Source organism: Nasonia vitripennis, chromosome 4, assembly GCF_009193385.2.
Source record: "Nasonia vitripennis strain AsymCx chromosome 4, Nvit_psr_1.1, whole genome shotgun sequence".
Classification (NCBI taxonomy): domain Eukaryota; kingdom Metazoa; phylum Arthropoda; class Insecta; order Hymenoptera; family Pteromalidae; genus Nasonia; species Nasonia vitripennis.
The window spans coordinates 30184455-30206401 of NC_045760.1; the positions used below are offsets into that span (position 1 = coordinate 30184455).

General features: G+C 40.0%; 3 protein-coding genes across 5 annotated transcripts in view; 1 reads left to right on the forward strand and 2 right to left on the reverse strand.

The window, feature by feature from the left end:
- Nucleotides 1-5036: 5036 nt before the first annotated feature.
- On the reverse strand, nucleotides 5037-6707 carry LOC100122762 (retinol dehydrogenase 12). Its single transcript, XM_001606312.4, has 6 exons — nucleotides 6459-6707; nucleotides 6140-6305; nucleotides 5959-6067; nucleotides 5563-5877; nucleotides 5285-5492; nucleotides 5037-5204 (listed from the first exon to the last, which is right to left on the reverse strand). Exons 1-6 carry the CDS (start codon nucleotides 6530-6532, stop codon nucleotides 5102-5104), a joined length of 975 nt encoding a protein of 324 aa, XP_001606362.2. The 5' UTR covers nucleotides 6533-6707; the 3' UTR covers nucleotides 5037-5101.
- A 93-nt stretch (nucleotides 6708-6800) lies between these two features.
- LOC100122753 (regulator of microtubule dynamics protein 1) lies at nucleotides 6801-8577 on the forward strand. Its single transcript, XM_001606301.5, has 4 exons — nucleotides 6801-7172; nucleotides 7247-7444; nucleotides 7535-7786; nucleotides 7867-8577. The coding sequence occupies exons 1-4, from the start codon at nucleotides 7089-7091 to the stop codon at nucleotides 8212-8214; spliced, it is 882 nt and encodes a 293-aa protein (XP_001606351.1). The 5' UTR covers nucleotides 6801-7088; the 3' UTR covers nucleotides 8215-8577.
- Nucleotides 8578-8941: 364 nt separating this feature from the next.
- The window catches only part of LOC100122745 (protein Wnt-7b), a 39825-nt gene continuing 26819 nt past the window's right edge, over nucleotides 8942-21947 (reverse strand). For 2 of the 3 annotated variants that reach the window (XM_016989866.3, XM_001606292.5), the window contains exons 3-8: nucleotides 16198-16312; nucleotides 15672-15743; nucleotides 15411-15498; nucleotides 10675-10854; nucleotides 10110-10461; nucleotides 8942-9517 (exon numbers count right to left, since the gene is read on the reverse strand). In XM_016989866.3, coding sequence (XP_016845355.1) covers nucleotides 9366-9517; nucleotides 10110-10461; nucleotides 10675-10854; nucleotides 15411-15498; nucleotides 15672-15743; nucleotides 16198-16312 — 959 coding nt within the window. In that variant the 3' untranslated portion in view covers nucleotides 8942-9365. The remainder of the gene's footprint in view (nucleotides 9518-10109; nucleotides 10462-10674; nucleotides 10855-15410; nucleotides 15499-15671; nucleotides 15744-16197; nucleotides 16313-21947) is intronic. The other variant, XM_008216584.3, reaches the window with a different exon arrangement.

The following is a 21947-nucleotide window of genomic DNA, read 5'->3' on the forward strand; positions in this document are numbered from 1 at the left end:
CATATATTCTGATTCATTTTCGGGCGATATAGCAGGATGTTATAGTTTGGAGGGCGTAAAATGATACAGCTTTTTTTCCGCGATGATTAATATCGCATACAGTGTACGGAAGTGTATACAAATACGATGTCTGAATTTTGTCAGGATAAAACGAATCTCCGATTAAAAATTAATTTATGTGAGCATAGCGGGTAGTGGTACGAAGGAGCTTAATCAGAAAGCTTGTACGCAAGCTCTCATCTCGTTCTTAATGAACCACGCTGGCCCACGCGATGATTAATTTCATACACATTACGCGAGAGAGAATCGAAGCTATTAATCATGCCCGAGCTTTTTATCAAAAGATGCCCGATCGAGGTGACACAATGGCCTGGTGTCGTATACCTTTTTGACCCTTTATAATATACCGAGAGCCTCGCTGACCTCCGTAATTAATTTTCGCGCGCAAATGAATTTACAACGACATGCCTGGATAGCTGTATGTGAGGTTCTCGGCTGAAAATAATAGTATCGATTTCAGAAGGTGTACCTGTCTTGACTGCTGCGGACGATGCGTAGTTTGTTAGTAATTTTATCGTTACCGAGGGAAAACTATTTTCGCTTTTGACCAAGCTTTCGAATTTCCACTGCAGCGCTCTCAGTCGAAGAATCTCTAAATTCTGAACAACAAAAGGATGAAAATAACGAGGAACGAGTGTCGCGAACGTTCGTATAATAAGAAAAAAAAGGAGTCGTAACATGATGCGCTCTTTTTAGTATTATCACTGGAGACTATATAGGCGATGCGGAACGAAGAGTTAACGAGTTTCCGTTAAGCAAATTGCAATTCGCGACTCTTCTGCTTTTTTGTTTTTTTTTCTCCGTTTGAGAGGCATCCCTTTCTATTAGGGTCACCGGTCTGAACCTATTGTTTTTGCTGAATGGAGAAAAAAAATGAAAGAGACGTTCATCCAAAGCTTTTCTCAAAGTTTGCAAGCCTCTCTCCCGCTTAAGATAATCGCTATTATTGGTCATACATCGGGGCATTTCTATTAAAATTTAACCATCTCTTCTTTACAATTTCAAACCCAAGCGCACAGTTCGCTCTCCTCGATAAAGCACTACTCTCAGGCGTCAATATAAAAAAGAAGACTATCGAAGCCGCGAATCAATTTCACTTTGCGCCGCCTGCGACGCTCTTTTACCCTCCTGCGAAGGTCTCTTTTACTCTCTTCTTCGGTAATTTCCCTCCGAGCGATTTTTCGCTTCGCCAACTTCAGAGACTCTCCCTTCATCCGCTGTTGCTGGTCCGTGCAAGCGCGCCCCGTTTCACCGCGGGAGCTTTTTATGTCTCTGATTGCGGCGCCGAGCGCGACTCTCTTTTTCGCTCGCGGGAGAGTGGCTTATCTGCGGCGCTACGGCGCTGAAATATAAAAGTGCGCGCAGTGTTCCGCGCGGAAAACCGAATTCAGCGCCTGATGCATCGATGATATTTTACAGCCGGGTTTTAGTCGAGCGAGCGTATTTTTTATCTTTTCGGCTGCAGGTGTCGTAAAACCTTTTTTTTTTTTTGCAGCGCTTTAACCGTCGACGATTCGATAGGACCGTGAGGCTGGAATGACATGGCTTTGATCTGCTGTCATGCAGGATAGTTTTGTGGGATATGACAAACGTCTGTATATCGTATTGGCTTAGTATCTTTAGCAGGCTACCCATTTTTGTCTATAAATATTCATTGAGTCAAACTAATAAAAAATTGATTATAAATAAACATGCAAAATTTAAATGAAGTGAATAAGCTCAAATGTAGAATGCATAGCTCTATAAAAGCGTAAAGTGGAAAGCTCGGAAATCATGGATGTCCTATTAATATTTATGGCTACGAATATGAATACGAGGCACAAGCGGGAAGTAAACATCAAGCCCTAGAGCGCTACGTCAGTTCGATGGTTATCATACGCGCGTGTGGAACTTGTATCTTGTATATGGAGAAATCATGCAGCAGAAAAAAAAATTTAGTGCATAACGGGCAAAGTTAAACGAAAAAAGTGACTGCAGTCTGTATCTCTGCTCTGACGCGATCAGATTTGGAGCGAAAATTGCAGTATTTCATCTTTGACACTGTCATGTAGTTTTTGAAATGTTTGCGTATCGTGCTTTGACGGCTCAATACATACCAGAATCTGGCGAAAAACAAACATGAAGGTAATGCAAACTTTTTAGCAAATAATAAAGAATTTTTCACTATTGCAAACCAATTTTATGGAAAATAAATACTAATGCAATTATCTGAAAGCTTTAACTATCGGAGGATTAAAAAAAAAAGACTTGCGAAACACTGAAACTATTTTCATATGAATATCAATTTTGTATGTACCACATCCAATATAATAGGAAGCAAAAAAGCCAATAACCGTTATGTAATCCTTAAAAAATTCAACATTTTCACAACACCCCATTTTTCCACGCAACCTCATCCATACTATATTCATACACACAAACACCTCGACGCACTCGCATCAGCATGACACTGCAGCATCGTCAAAAAGGGGGGGGGGGAGACTGTCGTATCCCCGGGGAGGATTTCCGTCTCGGCCGATACTCACTTGTGGTCTTGGCACACACTGAAGTGCGTGTATCAACCCGCAGCAGCAGCCTGTGCACGTAGACAGACACGTCAAGGCGCGTATAACGAGTAATTATTCATTCGCGCTGCGCACGCGACACACTGTTGCTCGAGGGGTGACTGCTGGACGTTACAATAAACTCAATTTCTCCGAGTGATTTATCACTGTGCAGTGTGTGCCTATATACTGCAGTGTATGGATAAGTTATGTGTGCCCCTCTTTCTTCGATCTATTCTTTACCTATGTTTACGCTTTTTTGATAAAAAGATCGGCTGTCTATATGACCAAGCTTTTTGGGAGACATTATCGTGGTGGATGAACAAAATTCGAGATTTGTTTAATTTTATGCTCACGATGCAACAAAGTGCACGAGAGTGATTTTCTAGATGAAATTTCAGTGTAACCATCCACTTCGCTTGGATTTTAAGGTCTTTTTTTTTTAATTACAGTCCGGGAGTTATAAAGAAAGTTTGCGAGTAAATTGATAAAATTTTATATAGTTGGAGATTTTTACGTGAGGAATTGATGCCGGGTTATATGCTTTAGTAAACATAAAAAAAAGTATTAGATGTTATATCTCTTAACATCGCGGCAAACTTTGAGAGAGCAAAGAAACTTTTAACTACTTACAGGCACAACTTTTTCGAGAAAGTCTAGTAGGTTTATGTATAGTACAAGATTAATTTTTCTCTAACTCCACGATGCCGAGCGTGAAATTATAAAATTTTTATAATTTATTACTATAGTGCGATAAAACTGTTATAACTTGTTTTACTTATAGAAATGAATTATTGCAGCATAGCCCTGGTAAAAATAACTTATTAAATCCGATTCAAAAGGTAATAGGTTGTAATTGGATTTCTTAATCGGAAATTATTCAATTAAAATCATTTTAATCTGATTATAACTTTTAGTCGGTTATAATCGGATTCAATCAGTTGTATTGTTCAACAAATATAACATTTTATTTAAAAACACAACTGTTTAAATCCGATTAAGACCGACTAAAACTTATAATCAGATTAAATAGATTTTAATCGATTAAATAGGTTTTAATTCGATAATTTCCGATTAAGAAATCCAATTAAACCCTATTATCTTTCGAATCGGATTTAATAAGTTATTTTTACCAGGGAGGTTAATCATAAAACACGGGCAACTTTTTCGAGAAAGTCTAGTAGGTTTATGTATGGTAAAAGATTAATTTTTCTCGAACTCCTTGATATGCCGAGCGTGAAATGATAAAATTTTGATGTTGTATTGCTATAGTTCGATAAAACTGTTATGACTTGTTTTACTTATAGAAATGAATTATCGCAGCATAGTTTAATCATGAATACACCGTCATTAACACACGCAGCCACGATCTTCTTAGTTATTATTAGTAACATTCGTGAGACGACGATTTTATCGTCCAGCGTAACTAAATTATTACTACCTATACTGCTCAAGATAGATGCTTTTTTTGTGACCAGCAGCTCACGCGATTTCTCACTTATTCATACGTCAAATAAAATGTTAAAATTGGTAAAAAAAGTCACTTACTTTTAGCAGAGTATTTCTGCATTTTCTCGAATAAGACAAAACCTCCAAATATCCACAACCCAGTGCGTATCGTGATCACTAACCGAAACCTCTTTGTTCGCACGATCATCCTATTTATGGAATTATGTCCATATCAGGCATCCGCAACACAGTAAAAGCACAAAAACGTCATTTTTCACGATCGTCGGTTGTCGTTTAGAACCCGGTCGTCTCACGCACTCTCCCGGACTTTTACCGCATCACCGAAGTATTGATTTCTCAAAAACACGCTTTTCTTACAAAAACACGGTTTCGCGATTCCACAAAATTTAAACATTTGTCAGTCGTCACTTTTCGATATGTGCCTCGACAGTTGGATTTTCCGCACTGACGCGTCTAACCATACTTATAGGTATAGCTTCCGTCGGCTACTGAACTGCATCGGCGGCAGGTACGGACGTGTGCAGCGCCGGCCGGCGGCGGGAAGTGACCGTTGCGAATTCTCGGAAATTCAATTTGACTTGAGAACTGGCTGTACATAAAGTACATGCGTATCTTACGATCGACTGACGTTTTGAAGAAAAGTGTTTTGCCTTCGCGAATGAGAAGTATTGTGGCTATTCTGAAATACTGTATAGTGACTTGTGCGAAATCACTTTGGAAAGTTCTGACCGCGATGAAACATTACCGTGAGTGTGTCTCGAACCGAACGATATTATGTGTAAAAAAAAGACATAAAGTACTTAGCTGTCACCAGTTGCAGACAAAATGATGAAGATAGTACGAAGGCCGCAACTGACGAAGTTCACTGTTCGAGGTAAGATTTTACAATAATTATGAATATAGATAATATTTAAACGAATGATTTGTTTATCGAAGCTTTTGTAAAAGATATAATATACCGTGTTAAATATCAACAAAAGTTTTATTATAGAAATGATTATCTACAAACAATTTAAAAATTACAATAGTTAACTATTCGACAAGTGAGTCCATTTTTCACTGGTTTTCCATAGCCATTCCAGCAAGTCCTCTTTCTCTGCAATAGGGTTGACGTCTTCCCTCTTGCAATTGCTGCAACAGCAAATTTTACGTGAAATTCTCTAAAAGTAAACTTGAATATTAATTTATCTGGCAGTTTGATTTTGTCTCACCTAAAGTACTGCCCTGTCACTTTTTCCAATTCAGGACTCAAGGCGGCGTACAAAATTGTTTGTGCTCCTTGTTTTGGCGTTCTTATGAATGGCCAGATGAGAGGTTTTAAGAAAATAGCACTAAAACCGCTAGTATAATAACCCATGTGCCTTGTCAACTCTGTGTCAACAATACCTGGATGCACTGCATTGACTGTTACTCCGGTACCTAAGTACGAAATATGCAAAATTTTAGTCATTTTTTTGTAAATTCAGGAAATGAAATGTCATTTATATACCTTTTAATCGCTTAGCTAATTCTGTGGTGAACATCACATTAGCCAATTTACTCTGCGCGTATGCAGCAGCAGGATCATAATTTTCATCGCTGTTAAGATCATACATATTGATTTTTCCTCTTGCATGAGCCAAGCTGGAAACATTTATAATTCTTGCGGGTGCTGAGGCTTTCAAAGTGTCTAATAATAAATTTGTCAAAAGGAAATGGCCCATATGGTTCACTCCCAATTGCATTTCGATTCCCTCTTTAGTTTGACTTTTGGGGCATCTCATGACTCCAGCATTATTTATGAGAATGTGCAATTTTTGATGTTCTATAAATTAAAGTGAATATATTGTTATTAATGTACAATATAGAATCTTAAACGAATTTATAACTCGAAGATGTCATTTACCTTTTTTGAAAAGTTTTACAAAATCTCGAATACTTTCTTGAGATGCCAAGTCACACTTTCTACAATACACATATTTATTTTTTGTATCAATAACTATTTGTTTTCTCGCCTGTGAAAATAAAAAGTTATTGTAATAATCTGCTGTAAGTTTAAAAAAGATAGATTTTCAAAAATAATTTACCGTTTCACACTTGAACATGTCTCTGCAAGCCATAATAACCCTTGCCTCTCGTTTGGCTAAATCATGCGCAACTTCTTTCCCTATGCCAGTATTGGCACCAGTTACAATAACTACTTTGTCAGTTAACTTTTCGTTTCCTTCATACTTTTTACCACCATTGTAATCTCTGCAATAATATTAATTTTAACAAGTTGAAATGACATAACATGCCGTAGATTAATGCAGTAAATGAAGACTAAAGTTATTTATTCTCTTAAAATCACAAAGTATTAAGAGTTAAAATTTGATTAACACTGAAATAATTTATTGTTATACATACTTAAGTAGATAAACGAATCCTGTTAGGGAAGCAATGGTACTTCCCCAAATAATTGACTTTGGCAGCGGAGCCATATTATCAATTACACATCAAACATATACAAATTGAAACTATAATAAATCTATAAAACTGTCGTTATGTCATTAATGTATGACACAAATTATTAGTTCCATTCAGCTACAGAAACTACCGAAATTTGAGCAATAACTGAGGTTAGGTCTGCGTGAATTCAAAATACAGCTGACGTGAGTTCTGCATTACCTACGGTAAATAATGTAATTCTCACGAATGCGATGGTACAAGTACCAACAGATGGCCTTTTGATCACATTCTGCATGACAGCTGTTTTTGTGACGCAGTTTATTGACAAAATGCAGCGTGAGATCAACAGGTCTAAATTGTATACAGAAACTATTGGAATCATATGCAAATCAGAATAAAAGTGGAGATGATGATTCTGCTGCTGTCGTGACATCAAGGGGATATTTAATGTCTGTGTAAATGTGTTTTGTAAGGATCTATCGAATGTAGTCCTGTCAAACTGTGTCAATTTTTAATCCATAAGTCTGTGCCAACCAATCATCCAGGATCTTTTGAATATTGTACTTTGCTCAGTAACAATAGTTAAAGATGTTTACAAGATTTATAAGGTTTGCCTCATTTATAAGATTTCAAAAGAAATCATTAGGTTATGTGCTTACTAGGCTAGAAAAGGTATGAGATATTTCAGTAAATTAAAAGGAAAATTGTAAATAAACTATATATTTATCACTTGATTTTTTTATTAGGAATATTATAGTAGAGCAAGATACAAAGCAATTGCTCCAACAACTCCGCTCTATTTGGCAGCCTTATGGGGAATCACTCTAAAAAAAGTTGACGACAAATCTTCTTTGACAGCTAAGGAGTTACTTATTGCTAAAGCTGATGCTTTGTTTGATCAGGAAGATTACAAGGAAATCTATAAACTACTTAGCAGTTATAAGGTAGTGTTAACAATCTAATACTAGCATTGCAAGCCTATTCAGTAAATTTTGAAGAAACAGAAAGTTCTATCTATTTTTAACACTTTTTAGGATAATAAAGATGTTGAGATATTGTGGCGATTGAGTCGAGCACTTTACAAAATGTCAAAATTAGAATCCAAGGACTCTGAGGCACAAAAGTTGATTTATGAAGCCTATGATTTAATATCTGAGGCGCTTAAATTACAAGATGATCATTGGGCTGTCCACAAATGGGTTGCTATTTTATTGAACTCAAAGACTGCATATGAAGGAACTAAAATAAAAATAAAGGAATTGTACAATATCAAAAGACACATGTTGGTAAGCAAAACAATAAGGATTCATTTATTTTAATATCAAAGTTCTGGTATATAAATAGTGAGAGTGAACAAATTTTACAGAGAGCCTCGGAACTCAATCCTAATGATGCAACCACATTGTACATGATTGGTAATTGGTGTTATCAAGTGGCAGATTTGGCTTGGTATCAAAGAAAAATAGCTGCTGCAATTTTTGGTGAACCACCAACTTCTAGCTTTGAAGAAGCTTTACATTATTTTGAACAAGCAGAACGAGTAGATCCGAATTTCTATGGGCATAATTTATTGATGCTTGGGAAAACATATCTGAAACTCAATAAAAAAGAAGATGCCTTAAAGTATTTGAAAATGGCATCAGAGTATCCAGCTAAGAATGATGACGATCATGAAGCCAAACAGGAAGCTCTGAAGATTTTGAACAGTCTCTGAAGCAATCATCTACTAATGTCTTCTTCACCTGACCATCTCTGCTTAATTTCTTATTGATTAAGTGCTGTTGCACTCTCTAGAACCTATTGGCTAGATGTTAAGGATGTGGGTTACAAATAGTTTTAGATAACGTCTAATAAAGTTGCCTCTTACTCTTGTCATATAAAACACTGGGATAAGTAATAAGTGTCCAGGCATTTCAAGTCTGATTTCTGTCATGCACAACCTATTGAAAGTGATAACTAATTTTTAATGCATGCATGTAATTTTTTACTACGTGCAATATAGCTCTTCTATATGCATAACTTTTTTATACACAATTTTTACAATACATTTTTATAAATATACACTATTGAAGTATTATTTGATTCTAATTATTAGTTGAAAAAAATATATATAAATATTCCATACCCCTTCTTAATTTGCGCAGCTATATTGGTAAAAATGTATATAGGATTAAAAAATCGTTTCCAACCATTTCACTTATTAGAGGTTCGATAAATTATTTTATTTCTATTAAAAAGTGTCGCTTAAAAATTTAGAAAATTTTCAGATGAACTATTTATACAACTATGTCGATATTACAAAAATCGCAGAATATGATACAGAGACTCGAGTTTCTACTTACTTCAGCTAAAGTTATGATCAAGGACGGAAAATACAAAATAAGAAGAAAAAAACGCAGGATACAGTTATTAAAAGTATAATTATATATACAAAATTATCACTAGTAGTATACATGCTTAATCTACAATTTAAATAATAACGCGTAACTAAATTTAATGTTCCAAAAACGTACAATCGTAATTTCGTTGAAAAATAATTTCATCTCTATTGGAATGCATATACGTGCAGGAAATACGCGCCAGTGAATAATAAATAAACATTTCAAAAAATGCATAGTCTTTTCAGCGCACTATCATCTCACGCATATAATAGATCAAACTGTTCCTACGAGCTATACAATAGTAATCACACTGTCGTCGCATCAGCGACAATACAATGTACAGTCTACTCTCGGACTCGTCCTTTATATCGTATATAAATAGCGTATGCAGTACAAACGTCGACGATGACACATCATCTTCGCGACTATTTATCTATATCGACAATTCCTTCAAAAATAAAATAGTCATCGCTGCAGTGTAGGGTCACTTGCACGTGTACTCCTCGGTGCGCTCGGTACAGGTCTCGCAGTGGACTTTGCAGCACCAGTGGAACTTGCAGCCGCACTGCCAGGTCCTCGTGAACTGGTGGGTGTTGTAGCCCCGGCCACAGCACATCAGGTCGCAACCGTCGGTACCTAAAAATTTGACCTTTTTAACAAAGAATACAAACGCTGAGAAAAATAAGCGAAAGCGACTCGTGGGTATAAACGTGCTCGCGAGAGACGAAAAAAGAAGACGCAGAGTCGTATGTGGTCTCTCGCTTCGATTGTGCGCAGCTACGCTTATTCGTATTATCGAGAGTCAATGGTGCTCTGTTTCCCCCTGGAGAAATTTATGTGCACTCGCTAACTGCGACAACGCACCGCGTATACCCCACCGCATCGATTTCCAAAGCAGCTTTTTACTCTTTGCTGTTCTTTTCTTGCTCTCTGCGCGTTTGTGTATTTGTAAGAGGAGCGAGTACATGGGAGGATTTGTAAAAATTGGATGTCGTTCGCTCCGTATTCGTTGTTTTATTTGATACCGCGGTGTAATATCTTTTTTCTTTTTCAAATTTAGGGGGCTTATCGACGTTTTCTCAGAATCTGTTTTACCGACCGCGCGACGAATGACCGCTGTTATTAATAAGGCCTCGTTCCAACTATCATAAGATAAATCATCATTTAGTGCTCAGTCGATAAAACAGTCCCACCAGCCCCTTAAAACAGACCCCAAATCCTTGTATACCTTTGCTAGTGCGGTTGCAGTATCTGCCCTGCGTGCCGAGGCTTCCCTGCTCGAGGTCGGGCTCGCAGTAGTTCGGCGACGGCTGTAGGAACACGAGTTCGCTTCTCTTAGGGATCCTCTTCTGGCTGATACTCGAGCCGCTGCCAAGTTTGGCCCGTTTGAGCACCAGGTGCGGCCTCCTGGGCTGCTGTTGCGCTTTCCTCGCCGACTCGTCGATTCCGGATTTCCTCAGCGTCCAGCCGCGCTCTTCCCCGTATCTCGAGGTCGACTCGGGACTCGGCTTGCCCTGGGTCTTGGCGTCGTTGCCGAGAATCGGCGAGACCTCGGACGAGCGCAGAAGTGCCTCCGTGCTCTGGAATCCGATAACGCAACCATTTAAAAAAAAAGCCTCGAGACGTGCGGTAATAATTTCGAACGTTAATATCAGATAACTATCGAAAATGTTCGACTAGCGCGCGCGCGGCGCGAAAAATCGTGTTCCTCCCAGAGCGAGAGCCGCGTGCTCCAAAAGAGCAAAAAAATAACGCCCTTCTGCGGAGCGAGGATGTATAATAAAGCTCGTCACCTGTATCGTGGGCGGTGGAGGCGGTGTAATCGCTATAACCGGTCTCGCCCTGTAATACTTCTTCATGAGGGCATCGCCGATTTGACGAAAGCTGGGCAAAGTCCGCCAGCAGGTTCTCACGGTGCAGGAACCGGATACTCCGTGGCACTTGCATTCCGTCTGCAGCAGGGCCTTCACTATCTGAAAGTATACGCGTCGAGCCCTCGAAGTATATTAAATGCCTCTCTCTTCGCTTCTTTTCTCTTCTTCTCTCTTTCGAGCCGTCCCTATGGTACCCTGTGTTTGGGTGCTGATCCTCTCGCGCTGTATACTTTATATGTTCCCTGAGTGTTAAGTGAATTATTCATTCGGAACGCTTTTCGGATGATCTTTCAATTATACGCGATTACAACCGATTTCTCGACTGGGATGGTAATATAGGTTGTTTTATGGTTCTATGGAGGTATGGGTTAGCGTACGTATGATGAGAAGTTTAATGTTTCCGATTTTAGTTTCAGTTATCAGTTTTGAATATAGCTTCTATCTCTCACGTTTCAGCATTTCTTAAGTAACATCCAAAGAATTTTTTTTATCCTTGACGTAAGGAAAGCGCGTCCGAATGCAATTAGGAGTATAAAAACGGACAATTTTTCAATAGAGTGCATAGTACCTAGTGGTAATATCTACGATGAACTCTTCGGCAAAAAAGTTCCTCCTACTCGCCAACTTCTGTATAATAATGTCAGGTAAGTATAGCTAATCCTTTATGGAAGTATAATGAGTCTATCATTAAACGCCAAATACATCATTTTCAGTTGCGTTAGCGATGAGGGAGCACAGCAACGCGGCACAATTTTTTCGAGAAATCCGACAAATTGGATCTCTCGGTGCATCGCGCTGTTCACGGGGACCTGCCTACTGGTGTTCTTCGCTCGAGTGAGTTCTACATATGATATTCACGCATACGGCTTCAATGTCATGAAACATAATTTAACGACAATTTCGCTGACGTTCTGAATTTAATCACTGCAGGGCCACGTCGGAGTGTAACGCCTTCGTCTATTGCGCTAGTCAGCGGGTCATGCAGATGAACTGGTTTTAATATATAACCAATGATTCTACACTGTGTTGTAAAAATTGATCGATTTATTTTCAATAAAATGTAAATGTTGATATTATACGAAAATGCTTCCATATACTCAATCAAATTCACTGAGTTAAATGATCCTTTTGAATCAAAATTTAGGTTTCTATATGTACTATATGAATACTCATTTTTACGGAAAAAATTCGAAGCAGAATGATTCTAGTTAAAGTAAACAAAATCTATTCAAACAACGCAAAAACAAGGAAAAAATGACTAACTACCTGTATAAAGTATCTAACTGGCTTGCACTAAATAAGCTATCACTAAACATTGACAAAACAGTTTGTATGACTTTCGGGAACTACTCTGATAGCGTACCTAAAGATTTTTTAATACTAATTGATGGCAAAGACATCAAAAGAGTTGAAAATACCAAGTACTTAGGAATTATTTTTGATTATAATATGAAATGGATAAATCATATGCAGTATTTAATAAATAAGTTGAAATATATGGTATTTATTTTTAGAAAGATTAATAGATTTATGCAAATTAAAACTTTAAAAATGATATATTATGCATTTTTTCATAGTGTTATAAATTATGGTATAATAGCTTGGGGTGGTGCCTACTCTACCGCTACCAATCTATTACAAAGGCTACAAAACAGAATTTTGAAAATCATAAACAAAAATAATTTTGCTCAGGATAATCCATTGAGTATTGGGCAACTATTTGCATATCAATCACTAATATACCACTACAGCACATTAAAAGTTAAATTTTTAAATTCAGAAAGCAAAACTAGGAATAAAAGCATTCAGATACCTAGGAGACTTAAGACTATAAGTAATAAGAATAGTTATATTAAAGTCATAGGAGTTTATAATGATCTGCCAAATAACCTAAAAACTGTATGCTCTAAGAATTATACTTATAAACTAAGAGAATGGGTTAAGTTTCACATGTACAAAAAAAAATTCTTCTTTTTTATAAAATTAATAAGAAATATTGATAATGTATTTATAAATTGCTATGTATTCTGTATACAAATTTTATTAAAACGTTATTAATCAATCTTTCATATTGTAAAACTGTTAAAATGTAAGTTAGGTACTACATATCTTGAAATAGATTTTTATTTTAGTTATAAGGAACTATAGTTTGTAAGTATCCCGGCCTCGCGAACAGGTAACTGCGTTTACCTCTGCGGGAATTTTACTATTATGTAAATAATATGTAATTTTTTGTCTGGTTAATAAATAAATAAATAAAACGAGGAACATCGTTGCTCCAAAACGATTTTTCCTTTCGTCAACATATTCAATGTTATAGAAATACCTCGATGACCAACAATAGATAACTCCTCCAAAAAAATAAAACCACCATACTACCCACGGGCCAAGAACGCATCATAATACCACAAACTCTCCTTCTCTCACTCTCCATCACTCTCTCAGAGCCGTGATTTCGACGTCGCGCTAATTGAATGCGACGCTGAATGGGATACGCCGTTCCTCGTCGCGCTGCACACGAGGCGAAAATTAATTGCTCTCGCGTCGCGCACAAGAGCTGCACGTCTTTATAAAATCTCTCGCGCACGTGATGCACACGAGCGAAAGAAAAGAGGAGAAGAAGTAGCAGCTATACACTTCCTCGTCTAATGCAGGACGACGTATGCGCTTTTGCTCGAAAACCTCCTGACGTCTGCTTCACATATCGCAGACACGAGAGAGAGAGAGAGAGAGAGAGAGAGCCTCGGACGGACTACGCGAGAAAATTAAGCGCAGCGGAGAGAAAGAGGGACGAAGAAAAAGAAGAAGATGAAGAGGAGATAAAAAATTTCGTTGCTTCTTTCTCGCTCGCAAAAAAAAAAAGAAGAGGAGGTGAAAGAGTGACGTGCGCGGAGCAGCGCGGAGAATGAAAGGAGGAGAGAGAGAGAGAGAGAGAATCAAGCCTTGGTGCGTAAGAAGGAAAGAACGGATTTTAGCGCGCGAGATTAATTCGAGCTTGCTCGTGTGTTATATCTCGCAAGGTGGAATGGCTTGGAATATTCGCGAGGAGTCACGTATTATCGCGGGCCGAACGGATGACATAATTTTTTTTATATGCGAGAGGATTGAGGAAAAATCGGGTTTTGACGTTTGACGTACGTGTCTATACGTTGAAGGAAACGTTATGTTTAAGTGCGTCGAACGATTGCAAAAAGAAACGATAATTTTGGGTATAAGAAGCGAAGATTCACTGATCGGCTCAGTGTGTGAGTAGTGCACAGCCACGATGAACGCTTCAGCGAAACAGTTCCTCCTACTCGTCATTTGCTGCGTTGCGATGACAGGTAAGCGTTTTTTAATCCGAGAGGAATTCAGCCTATATTTAATTTCGATAAAATTTCTTCTTTTGTTTTTCTTAAAATTTTCGAAAGACTATACGAAGCTATAAATTCAAATTCTGCTATAATTTCAGTTGCTCTAGCGATGCCTCAGCACAGCGACTCGGCGCAGCTGTTCCGAGAGGTCCGACAAGTCCCACGTGCTCTCGGTGCCTCTCAATGCGCCTGGGGCCCCTCCTACTGGTGCTCATCGCCACAGTAAGTCCAAACCCAAACCCACATGTCATGTATTTTCCCGAAAACTATATCTAACCTCTTCAATATTCTATATCACTCCACAGGGCCACAGTGGAATGCAACGCCCATGCCTACTGCTCTACCCACATGATGGTCAACTGGCCTTGAAGAAGCTGTCTTATCTACGTATAAATTCAACAAAAAAGCTGTAAAAACTACATAGCTTATCGGCCACAATAAAACAACTGACAGAGCAACCGTCTCCACTGATTATCGCTTTCTCCGCTCTCGTCCACGGCGACAAGCCTCGACTATATCCACTCGAGCGCTATATCCTATCGCTGGAAACTTCAATCAATCCCCGCGACTAATGGCTTCGCACATGGCCAATCGCATTAAGCGCCGAGAGAAAATCCATCGATCCGACGTATGTACGTAGACGCGTACATCGAACTCACTCGATTCCGGAAAGTATATATCTCCAGAGTATATGATATACCCTTTGCTCGACGCCGCTCTTGTGAGCCCAACGCGATTGAGCTATTCGAATTGAATCATTAGATAACGGCACACACACACACACGCGCGCGCGTAGAGTCTTTTCTGATGCTTGTGAAACGAGCTGCTGGCGGGCATGTCATAAATTCTCTCGCGCGATTTCAACGTATATTTTATACTCGCGTTTATTTAAAAACAGGTGTGTATTTATATCTGTATACTCGAGAGAGCTAGAGAAACACAAACGCATGGCCGCGTCGGACTTTCGCAATTTCGAGCTCGTAAATTCGAAAGCTTATTTGTTTAATCCTATGATATGCGACGTGTGATCTAGTGTAACGCGTTAGGTGCAAAGAGGGATTTAAAAATATCGGCACTTTCGCGCCGGGATTGTCACTCTCTGTGTAATGTTGGATCTTTCGTTATTATCATAATCTCATACATATCAAAATTGATTTCGATGTAATTAACTTTTCTGACTCGTTAAATTTATCGCACACGATTCAATAACGTCTATCCTGCATAATTTCCCACTGGCGCATATACACGCAATGTGGCTCGAAAGAAAGAGAGAGAAATATATTATATGAAAATTTTACGAACCTTTCTGCCAGCCTTGTTATTGTGCAGATTCATGAGGCTCCGAGCGTCGCCCTCGATTTCCCTCGCGTCGAGAAACCTACGCGCGAACCTAAATTTAATTAACAATGTTATAAGTCCTAAAAGTAATTGGTATACGTGTGCATAGAGGAAGATAAAGACAAAGCTCTGTATCATCATCATTATTATGAATAGAATATCGTATGGAGATGAGGAAGAGGAGAGAGTGTATATGTGCGGGGAGATAATGAAAGAATCGTTTACCTCATTCCGTACGTAACGTCGGCGCTGCAGCCGCCCCATTCCCAGCCGTTTGGTGGTATCTCCTTCCGCGTTCTTGAAACGAAAGAATTTCCTTTTAATTTTAGTGCTGTATACACGGGATCGTTCTTTTCTTTTGGGACGGTTCCGAGCGGAGGATCGTAAATTTTCGCGGATGTATGCGTCCGTCATTATTATCGATTATCGCACAGGTGTGGTAGTGAATTTTTTGGACCGTATTATCTCTAAGCATAAACCGATGACTTAAATTTTTGGCACCGGTGGTAAAACACACTCTCGTAAGCCATCATAACCGTTATCAGATACGCGAGAAACAAGATTAAAAATCGACGTACAAGGAGATCCTCTTTCCCAACACGCGCGACTTTACTGCTAATTGCTCTTCAAGATCGTAAAATCCGAGCGAAATTAGGCCAAAGAGAGATATATGTAACTGATGCTCAGTTTATATACGTATGCACACGGCTGCAGTGCGAAAATGAAAAAGATCGTTATGCAAACTCCTTACCGTGTCGTCGGCTCGCAGCCGCAGGCCGTAATGTTCCCCCGACTGCAGGCAGCTGTCACCGCGTACGTGATCCCAGCTGAGCTTATAGCGTAGGTGAAGGCCGCCTCTCTGCTTCCTGGTACCGGTAACATAATGAAAATGTTTGGAAATTATTATACATACAGGTTATGTAGAGGAGATTTATATAGATAAGGGTGAGCTATATATGTGGCAAAACTGCCAATTATGTTAGGCCTGCTACACCTGAGCCCCTCATATGCTACATTTTATTATGGAAAATTTTATGACAACTTCTATGAGCTTCATAAGTGTGGAGCTACAATCTATATATAATATAATATATACATGTACGTGCATCAGCGACCGATACGATCGAGATCCTATATGCCTGCGTCCGGCGCACATAATATCTCACACCGAGGCCGGAAAATTTTTCGTCGCCCCCGCGACCAGACCCACTCGCATCTGGCTATATACATATGGTACTTTTTACGGAAAATCCAAGAGAGAGAGACGCCCACGCATTAACGTCTCAGCTCCGCGGGTGTTCCATATAGGCTCGCTCGCGGACATCGGGGTGTAATGATGATGTCGGAGCCCCGGACTCGAGACCGATTCGAACCGACGGACCGTTTAACGTCCTGATGAGCCGAGATTAACTTTGACGAATTAAGTCCGTGTTTTAAGGCCGAGAAGCTACCCGAGGAAAAACGAGGTTACGACGAATCCGTTCACACGATATAATTATTCCCAGAAGGAAATTAAAACGATACCCCTGACAAAAAATCGGTATATTTTTCGAATACCCGAGAAATGAGTAGCGATCAATCTCTCAAGGCCGGCGTTTCCTCGCACACACAGGAGCTATAGCGCACATATAACATCGCGTGCGCCGAGCATTTCCCGTCGGTTTTATCTCGAAGCTAGTACATAAACTCGGGAATATTTCGCGCCGAGATCGAAATCTCTCGAGTTGAGCGACTCCTCACACACACGCACACACGCACATACACTGTGATGACGAATGTGCCGCGTTTTCGCGCGGAGAGAAAAAAGCGCATCAGCTATGGTTTGTCGAGCTTTCCTTTATTATTTATGCGTAAGCGGCTGTATTAAATACACACGCGTATGCGGTTTAGTGCAGATGGACGAGAGAATTTTCGCGTAAATTTCGAAAGCTATTTTTATTAGAGCGATGCATGACACGCCTGCGTACAAAGTGTTTACTTTCGCATATTTGCATAGAGTGTATTGAATTCCGAGCGTGTAGAAGCCGTTATAAAATTTTTGCGAAATAATTGCAAAGATCGGACATCAGCGAATGATATAAAGCGTGGGTGGCTATCTCGAATCCCACATCTCTGCGGCTTCCGTTACGACACGGCACTGCAGAAGCGGCAGTGATTACTATACAGTCCGAATCCATCGGATCTCTCTAGTGCAAAGTCGGCCGAAAGGACGATGAATTTTCGTCCGAGTATATTCACGTCGTATAGGCATCCATTTAACGTCGGGGAAATTTATCGTTTCGTCGGAGCTCACACACTTGTCGTAAATCGAGAGCTCTCGACATTGAACTTTTGTTGCGTGTTGCAATAACGAGCGTTTATTGTTATTTTTCTTTTTTTTTTCAGTGCAACGTAACGTGTGTCGGATACGCGATAAGGGAGAGTTGTTACGAATGTACTTGTACCAGATTGCTATTGACAAGATAATGAATCGCGTGTGTTGGCGAGTATATTATCGCGATTTGATAATATCTGCTATATAGTCGATGAAAAATCATAATTGCCCGTGTGTTGTGCCGTAACCCGACGGAATTAATTAAGTAGAGAGTGTAATTATTCAATACGTCGTCGGTGTTGTTTATGCGTACGTAATATCGCGAACAATCGATTTTAAATTTCCCGCGTGAGAAAAGCGTTCCCTATTGGGCCAAAGAGACGCGTGAGTGTGTATAGCTTCGGGGGGAATTTCAAGGCTTTTAATTAAACGCTAATAATTGATATGCCTGTCGACAAATTAATAGAGCTGCATACAAGGGTGTGTATCGGAATCTCGATTCGTTTATTGTATTGTATAATCTATAGCTTACCTGGTTCACGTGGGAATTTTATGGACGATATTTGAATATTTTCCAATATTCCAACCCTTCGAGCTTTTATTTTTGAATTAGGAAAATATAATCTTGGAAAAAAGACCGATGGGATAGGCTCTCATTGTCAGGACACCGTAAATCATCGTCTATACCCCACGTCTTTCTTCGTTAACTCACGCGTTGAAACAATTTCCAGTCGAAAATACGCCCGACTATCGTGTATAATTTTACAATGCTCTCACCGCCTTAAAAATAAAAAAAAAAACAGATCGTCAGCGCTTGGGAAACGCGACCGCATTCCGGACCATTTATGAAAGTGTAAGTCATAAAATATACGCGCGCAGCTCTCTGAGGCTTTTCCTATATACGTTATATCTTTTATAGAAACTCGCGCATCTTTAGCACCCGGTGTGAGGCATTAAACGCGCGCGATACGTAGATTTTACACCTATGGCTTTTTCCGAGAATTTATATATCGAAGCGGATTTTTTCATAACGAGGACGAGCTGCGCTTTTATTGTACATTTTTCCAGGAAGCCGATACACACATTATATACTTTGTTATAACGAAAGAACATTTCGAAACCCGATACTCCCCGTAGGCGAGAAGAAAAAACTTGGATTACGTCCGCTCTAAGTATGTTGTCGAAACGCGATGCATCTCTCGAGGTACGCGGCTGCATTACGTTGTTCTTTTCATTATTTAATCTCCGCGAAGGCAAATAGGCTACTCGCTTTTACTACCAGGCGTAAATTATCCTCCGCGTAGACGTGCGCGTATCATTACGGTCAATCACGCCGTTATTATTTACAATCTATTAAAAATTTATGTATCATTATTTGATTCATCGTTTGCCCGCGGCTGCGTCGCTTTTGAAAAGAAAAAATCAGCTGATTATACCCCCGTAATTGGCATACACGTGATACGCTTTCGGATATAAATAAAAAAATGCGTCGTCTCCTCGGTATAAATTTCGGCGGGATAAACATGTTCCAGGTCGGTCGGCGAGAGGAATAATCAATTCATTTATAATTGGCGTTAAACGTTCCTCGAACTACATATATAAAACGCCAGTCCGTGTGTCCTTCTTTTGCGTTTTATACCTCAAGAGAGCGATCGGTTACTCCACAGGCGAAATAATGATTTATCGGCCGCGTAAAAACTACCAACACACGTATGAGAAAAAAAGCGACGAGACGATCAATCGCGATTTAATTTATTGAGCCGCGCTTCGATTTTTTTTTTTTTTTTTTTAGTGGTCCGCGAAATTTATACGTGCAAGAAGAAGCGCCTGGCTCTGCATGTGTGTAAATGGATCGAGAATTCGGACAATTAATTGCTTAATCTCAAGATACGAGGGATCGATTGTAGTGCATTTTTTTACTTCTCACTTCGCTGCAGCTTATGGGAAGCCAATATACGCACCGCAAAAAGTATCGCGTTTTTCCTCAAATTATCCTGTACACCGGACAGCTCTCCCTACATTTGAATAACCCGCCATTACGTAAAAATAGCTCAGGGCCCTTTCCCACAGCGAAAGCCTCGCATACTCCATCGGCAATTATCGAAAAGCACTTAATATCGCACAAAAGCCGTTTAACTTTCCTCTCACGCGAACACGCGACTTTCCACCTACAACACTTTATACACTGCACACTCGACGTCGTTATAATATTGTGTTATAATACTGCGAGCCGACTTATTACAATAGAGAGTAGACACACATAACGAGCCGAAGCGCATCATCGCGTGCTTGCGATTAAATATTCGTCTCTTTTGTTTATTCAATATCCGCGGGATTACCCAACAGACGTGCGTCAATTAGTCCTCGCAACGACTCTATCCTCGCTTTTGAAAAATGTCAAAACGTATGTGTAATTTGCGAAGCTCCACGAATAAAGGAAGCGAAGAGAGTGTTTTAATGACGCGGGAACGATTTCGCGCACGCGAGCTCGACAGTTCCAATTTTGAATAACGTCCAGACACGCAAAAGAACAAGTGGCTCACCTTCTCTGCTCCGGTCGGAAATGGAATAACCGCGGCGCGTTATTGCCGTGTTACGCGGAGTATAATAATCCTGAAGGCTGTGTATGCGATGTTGTACGTTCAAGTGCGTGAGAGAAAGAAAGACGCGTCTCAATCAGCGAAACTCTCGACTCTCTCTCTCTCTCTCGAATTATTAAAGGCGCAATTTTGCTGCGGACGTGTTTTGACGCGGAATTATCGCGCTCGTCTCGTTGCCGGACGTATTAATTGTGCCCCAGAGTGACGGCTGCGGTGGATTTTTTTTTTTTTTTTTTTTTTGCGAGAGGGCGATTGTTGACCGACCAGTGGAAAGTGGTCGGATTCGGTCAGACGTCGCGTAGATGTTATTTAAAAACAATTTGTCATATATTCGACTCGCGTAAATAGTAGTTTTACGCCGTCGTAAAAAGAATGTTGACAGAACGCTGTGTGTTATATGGGCTGTACTATAAAGCCGCGGCGCGAATTTCCACGATGTCTCGTAAATAAAATCCGTTTGAATTATTGAGATAAATTTCATGAATAATAACGAGCCTCTCGCGTAACGTTTTTTACTGCGCGTGCCGAGAATCGCAATATCAGAAATACATTTTCACATACACTTCGCGGAGCGGCTCTCAAGCGCCGAATATTGAAATTCCACGGCGAAACTCTCGGCGCGCTATTATTAAGCGTAATCATACGGCTCGGCGTTGCTGCGAGCGAAAAAAGAATCGGCTTTAGTGCTCCGCGGAGGAACAAAAGAAGAGCCTTCGCGCGCATGCGCATCTCTCTCTCTCTCTCTCTCAAGGTAAATCTGATTGTAATATACGAGCTAATAACGAAAAAGGGGAGGAGGAGAAGAAGAAGTGCGTTTAACGAAGCTTTCATTAGCGGGTTGTGCTGTTCCTCTCTCGGGAATGTCGTAAATTCGCGTAAGGCCGCAATATGGGTAGCTGCGCAGCGCACAGGTGGATGATAATCGACGAGGAGCAGCAACTCTCGCGACTATAACTATAAAACGCGCTGTATAGGCAGCTCTACTCTGCTTTAATATTGCGTTATACACTGGAATAAAGTTACAACGCTGTTCTCTCTCGTCGTTTTACGAGGCAGCCTTTATGGTTTGTTCTCGTATATACGTAAAGTTTCACCGAAAACACGCCGTCTAACGGAGTGTAATTAGACATCGATATAACCAGCCATTCATCTCTCTCTCTCTCTCTCACAATCGCTGCGGCCTTATAATTCGGCGAATCGGTAACGCGCGAGCTCATAAATCACTGGTCGGATCGATCGCGTGTGAGCGTATTATCGATTTCGCGATCGGTTTCAGGCCGCTTTCTTCCTCCAAAAGCTATATATCGCTACGATGAGTTTGTTCCTATATCGTATCTTAACGATCTCTCTCGCTCAGGGAACGGCATAACGATTTTTTAACGATCGCGTATGCAACTGAATTTCGCGTGGGCGGCAAGAGAAGCGCCAAAGTCGAAGCGACGATCGGACACACGTGTGGGTGCTGTCGACGCGCTGTATAATGGACTACACTGAGGAGGGAAGGGGTCACGGAGCTATATCGTGTACTGCCACCAACTGCAACGCGCCGTGTTTTCATCTTGTTACTACCTCGTGTCCGACAAGATC

Coding starts and splice junctions, on each gene's coding strand:
- LOC100122762 (XM_001606312.4), bottom strand. CDS start 6,532: ATGGCTCCGCTGCCAAAGTCAATTATTTGGGGAAGTACCATTGCTTCC. Junction 5,878..5,958: donor TGTAAAACTTTTCAAAAAAG/GTAAATGACATC, acceptor TTTAATTTATAG/AACATCAAAAATTGCACATT. Junction 5,493..5,562: donor ATTAGCTAAGCGATTAAAAG/GTATATAAATGA, acceptor TTTCGTACTTAG/GTACCGGAGTAACAGTCAAT.
- LOC100122753 (XM_001606301.5), top strand. CDS start 7,089: ATGTTTACAAGATTTATAAGGTTTGCCTCATTTATAAGATTTCAAAAG. Junction 7,173..7,246: donor TGCTTACTAGGCTAGAAAAG/GTATGAGATATT, acceptor TTTTTTTATTAG/GAATATTATAGTAGAGCAAG. Junction 7,787..7,866: donor ATATCAAAAGACACATGTTG/GTAAGCAAAACA, acceptor CAAATTTTACAG/AGAGCCTCGGAACTCAATCC.